Source organism: Miscanthus floridulus, chromosome 3 (assembly GCF_019320115.1).
Source record: "Miscanthus floridulus cultivar M001 chromosome 3, ASM1932011v1, whole genome shotgun sequence".
Taxonomy (NCBI): domain Eukaryota; kingdom Viridiplantae; phylum Streptophyta; class Magnoliopsida; order Poales; family Poaceae; genus Miscanthus; species Miscanthus floridulus.
This window is the reverse complement of record NC_089582.1, coordinates 137,468,608-137,474,046: the sequence shown is the minus strand read 5'-3', so window position 1 is coordinate 137,474,046 and position 5,439 is coordinate 137,468,608. Positions and strand designations below refer to the sequence as shown.

Genomic DNA, 5,439 nt, shown 5'->3' with positions numbered 1-5,439 from the left:
GTTACCGTGGAGAATCGTGCACTATGCATTTTCACTTTTTCAGGATTCGCTTCTCCAAGCTCGACGAAGTGTCATCTTCTCTTCTGTCACCTCTGTTTCTTTTTTCCCTTGGAGACAACACATACTAGCTGCGTTCAGATGCGACCTTGCGCTCAGACTTGGTTTGGTAGGCCACGCACGCCCTCATCCACGAGGATCCACCATCCACCCACCGCTTTTTCGCTTTACGACGGCGGTCTTCGACGGGGACGGGGGACATTCCGGGCCTGAGGCCACTCGCGTCTGCCGGCGCGCGCCCCACTGCCCTTTCTATCCTCCTGGCCTGGGTGTTGGCATCTAGAAACTTCATGGAGTGCCCTTCGATCGAGTGCGGGCGGCGGGGCTCGCGCACGCCCACCACACGCATGCCGCGGCGCCCGGCGGAGGCGTGCGCGAGTGCGCGCCTGCCCTGCCCTGCCCGAGTTCCCGACCCTATGGCTACGGCCTACGGGCTACGGCCCCCGTTCCGCTTCGCTTCGGAGTAATTTGGACGTGAGACCGCCGCAGCAAGCTGTCACGCGTCGGTACTCGGTAGAGTAGTCGCGTTGGAGTACGGCGTCGTCAACATGGGCGGCTGCCGTCGCTGACCTGACGGGCAAATATCCATCACATGTACTGTATTCACTCCGATCAAAATATTTCCACGATCTTGCAAACTTTTCTCCCTACATTTTGCTATATATATAACACAGAAAATAATGGTCAAAGTTGCTGCCTAAAGGCACACAAAATGTAAAAGAACACGAGTTCTACCGGCAGTCCTTAATTAATTACAGTCAAGCCTCGCGGTAACCCTGTACCTTTCTATGGTCAGTGGACAAGTCACGCTACAACTTCTCTTTAAGCCAACGTCACTGTCGAGGCGTTCGTGCCCGTGCGACAGCAGTGTGAACCAGTGGTGACCCGCGGTTTTTCCAGTTGAAAACCCCCAGACCCCCAACCCGTGGAGGATTTAGCGAGTGGCGAAATTATACAATACGGTGACAAGTCCAGGCCTAATTCGGAAAACAAGGAGACAAATTCAAAGACCACTAACCAAGCAAGCAAGCTAGTTCCCCCTTTCTCTTTCTCATCTGCCCCCTGTGCATTCAGCAATTCAGTGTTATAAAAGTACTTAGCAATTAAAAAAAGTTGAACCCAAGCCACAACCGGTAAACACAAGCTCCGTTTCTGACGAATTGAGCATTAGTGTGGTGTCCAGTAAACGCAGGGATTCAATTCAATCCATTCAAATGCCAGGCCCGGGAGCAACAACGACAGCCGGTAGCAGCGATTGGCTGGCGTGCTCGTCGTCGCCTACATGCGGGCCTCGGGCTGTCATTAGATAACTTGCGATAAGTGTCAAAGATTTTGTCTCTTATTCTCTGCTTACTTCACCTCTCCCCGTGGACAACCAGAGGAAGAGACCGCACGCGCGTGTGGATGTGGAGGCTGCTCGCCGCTCGGCACGTCGTCCCCGTCGCCGGTGCATCCGCTTCGCCTCGGTGTCTTCCATGATTCGGGAAGCAAGGCCATGTCTCCCCTGCTCCTCGGATTCCTCGTCCTGCTCCTCGTCGCAGGTTAGGATTCGGCGCTCCAAGCCACACCACTCGCCCCCTGTTCTTGCTCTCTTCTGATTGTTCAGCTGCCGTGTTTTGTCCCCCGCGTGGGAGTCGAATTCCGCTTCTAACCGTGGCGATCGCGTGTCCTCCTGAAGGCGAGGTGGCGGTGGTGGTGCCCGCCGGCGTGCAGAGCAACGGCGACAAGGAGGTGCTGGTGGAGCTCAAGCGCTTCCTGCAGGACAACAACAGGGTGAACCGCGGCGCCTACGACGCGTGGCAGGAGTCCGACGCGTCGCCGTGCGGGTGGCACGGGGTGCGGTGCGACGACGCGTCCGGCCGCGTCACGTCGCTGGACCTCTCCCGCTCCAGCATCTCCGGCCCGGCGTTCGGCAACTTCTCGCGGCTGCCCGAGCTCGCCGAGCTCGACCTCTCCGACAACACCATCTCCGCGGCTGGCGACATCGGCCAATGCCGCGGCCTCGTGCGCCTCAACCTCTCCCACAACCTCATCAACGGCTCGCTGGACCTGTCCGGCCTCACAAGGCTGCAGACGCTCGACGTGTCCGGGAACCGGCTGTCGGGCGGCGTCGCGGCCAACTTCACGGCGATGTGCGCCGCCGACCTCGCCGTTTTCAACGTCTCCACCAACGGGCTCACGGGCAATATCACCGGCATGTTCGACGGCTGCGCCAGGCTTGAGTACGTCGACCTCAGCTCGAACAACTTCACCGGCGAGCTGTGGCCCGGCGTCGCGAGGTTCAGGGAGTTCAGCGTCGCCGAGAACAATCTCACCGGGAGCGTCCCGCCGGCCACGTTCCCGAACGGCTGCAGGCTCGAATCTTTGGACCTGTCAGCGAATTACCTGACTGGAAGCTTCCCGGACTCCATCGCCAAGTGCGCGAACCTGACGTACCTATCTCTGTGGGGGAATGACTTCGACGGGTTCATACCGGCCGGAATTGGGAGGCTCGCCGCAATCGAGACGCTGGTTCTCGGGAAGAACAGCTTCGATCGCCGGATACCGCTGGCCCTGACGAACTGTACGAAGCTTCAGTTCTTGGACATCAGCAGCAACATGTTTGGAGGGGACGTGCAAGACACCTTTGGCAAGTTTGCGAGTCTGAGGTACCTTGTGCTGCACCACAACAACTACACTGGCGGCATCGTCACCTCCGGCGTGCTCCAGCTACCGCTTCTCGCGAGGCTGGAGCTCAGCTATAACGAGTTCTCCGGCGAGCTCCCTCCTGAGGTGGCTGACATGAAGAGCGTCAAGTACCTGATGCTTGCCTACAACCAATTCTCCAGCGGGATACCGGCGGCGTACGGCCGTCTCACCGAGCTCCAAGCGCTGGACTTGTCGTATAACGACCTCTCCGGCGAGATACCGGCGACCATTGGGAACCTCACGTCGCTTTTGTGGCTGATGCTCGCTGGGAATCAGCTATCCGGAGAGATTCCGTCGGAAATTGGCAAATGCACCAGCTTGCTCTGGTTGAACCTGGCCGACAACAAGCTGACCGGGAGCATCCCGCTGGAGATGGCAAACACAGGGAAGAACCCCGGCCCGACGTTCGCCAAGAACCGGAATGGTTCCAGCGTGCTCGCCGGCTCCGGCGATTGTCAAGCCATGAGGCGGTGGATCCCGGCGAGCTATCCCCCTTTCAGTTTTGTGTACTCCATCATGACTCGGGCGAACTGCCGCAGCATATGGGACCGAATCCTCAAGGGATACGGCATCGTTCCGGTCTGCACCAACTCCTCGTCGCCGGTGAGGTCCTACACGATCTCCGGGTACGTTCAGCTGTCCAGGAACCAGCTATCCGGAGACATACCTCCGGAGATCGGCGCGATGGTGAACCTCAGCCTGCTCCACCTCGACGACAACCGGCTCACCGGACAGCTGCCACCAGAGATCAGCAGGCTCGCGCTCGTCGTGCTGAACGTCTCGAGAAACAACATCTCTGGCGCGATTCCGCCAGAGATCGGCCGCATTCTGTGCCTCGAGATGATGGACCTCTCCTACAACAACTTCTCCGGCGAGCTGCCGGGAAATCTGAGCCAGCTCACGTACCTGACCAAGTTCAACGTGTCCTACAACCCGCTTCTCACCGGCAGCGTCCCCACCACCGCCCAATTCGGCACCTTCGACGAGCAGTCCTTCCTCGGCGACCCACTCATTTCATTCGAGAGAGGTACCGGTGGTATACAGCCGCCTCCGGAAGCTGCGGATGCTCGAAGGCGCGGCATGACTCCAAGAAGCATCGCGGTGTGGTTCCTGTTCTCGCTCCTCGCCGCCTTCGTCACCGGCGCCTTCGTGTTCTTCATGGCCAATCTGCGTGCGCGGTTCCCCGTGGACCAAGACCCGGACCCCGAGTCGTTCTCGTGCGAGAACCCCAAGTGCAGCTCCGGGAAGTGCTCTCTGCAGATGTCGACGACGTCGTCGCCACCGTCCGGGTCATCGTCGTCGGCGACCGGGTGCTCCTCCTCGACGGAGGGGGTGAAGGTGTTCCAGCTCGGCAAGACGGCGTTCACCTACCGCGACATCGTGGCGGCCACGGGGAACTTCTCGGACGACCTGGTGATCGGGCGTGGCGGCTACGGCGTGGTGTACCGCGGCGTGCTCCCCGACGGCCGCACCGTGGCCGTGAAGAAGCTCGCGAGGCCGCGCGACGGCGACTGCGAACGCGAGTTCCGCGCCGAGATGGAGGTGCTCGCCGACCGGATGGGGTCGACGTGGCCGCACCCGAACCTCGTCGCGCTCTACGGGTGGTGCCTGTCCGGGTCGGCCAAGATCCTGGTGTACGAGTACCTGGACGGCGGCAACCTGGAGTCGCTGATCGGCGACACGGCCGCGTTCGGGTGGGGGCGGCGGCTGGACGCGGCGATCGGCGTGGCGCGCGCGCTGGTGTTCCTGAACCACGAGTGCCGCCCCGCGGTGGTGCACCGGGACGTGAAGGCCAGCAACGTGCTGCTGGACCGGGACGGGCGCGCCAGGGTGACGGACTTCGGGCTGGCCCGCGTGGTCCGGCCCGGCGACACGCACGTGAGCACGGTGGTGGCCGGGACCGTCGGGTATGTGCCCCCCGAGTACGGGCAGACGTGGCGCGCCACGACCAAGGGTGACGTGTACAGCTACGGCGTGCTCCTGATGGAGCTCGCCACGGGCCGCTGCGCCGTGGACGGCGCCGAGGACGAGTGCCTGGTGGAGTGGGCCCGGCGGATGGCCAGAGAAGGGTGGCGGTCGTCCTCGGAGAAGGCTGCGGCGGCCGTCGGCACCGTGTCCCGGGAGCTCCTGATGCTCGGCATGCGGTGCACGGCGGACGCGCCTAAGGAGCGGCCCGACATGCCGGACGTGCTCGCCGCGCTGCTCGACGTGGCCGAGAACGGCGGCGTGCACCTCGAATTCACGTGACGAGTTTAGGTCATCGTTTTTCTTCCCCTTTCGCTTGTTTTTAGCTATTGTTATATATTAGTTCGTCATTGATTCATAATGTGGATAACAGAAGGTAGGAGAGGGCTAGATGCAATTTTGGCTGTAAGTAGTACATATGTACATTCTCATGCAAACAAGAACTTTGATTTTCCAGCTTCCAGTTCCATCCCTTGCAAATTGCGATGCGATCGTATCCAGTATCCTAGGCGTGCAGGTGCAGTGATGGCAGTTGCAAACTGGCAGCGCCCCTTTCCTCGGGGGCATTCGCCGTCGCTTCTTCCTCGGACCATGACAGTTCTGAAAGTGTCTGAACCTGTACCTCATCACGCACGCCTATGAATCCTTCTATGAATGTCGCAACCTCATGACGCACGCCTACGATTCTATGAACGTCGCGCCGTGCAGTAGAAGCCATTCAGGCTCCGG

At 60.5% G+C, this 5,439-nt stretch overlaps 1 protein-coding gene across 1 annotated transcript; it reads left to right on the top strand.

The window, feature by feature from the left end:
• Positions 1-984: 984 nt before the first annotated feature.
• LOC136547128 (probable LRR receptor-like serine/threonine-protein kinase At1g74360) lies at positions 985-5,166 on the top strand. The gene is made up of 2 exons (XM_066539096.1): positions 985-1,598; positions 1,736-5,166. Exons 1-2 carry the CDS (start codon positions 1,553-1,555, stop codon positions 4,990-4,992), a joined length of 3,303 nt encoding a protein of 1,100 aa, XP_066395193.1. The 5' UTR covers positions 985-1,552; the 3' UTR covers positions 4,993-5,166.
• Positions 5,167-5,439: the final 273 nt, after the last annotated feature.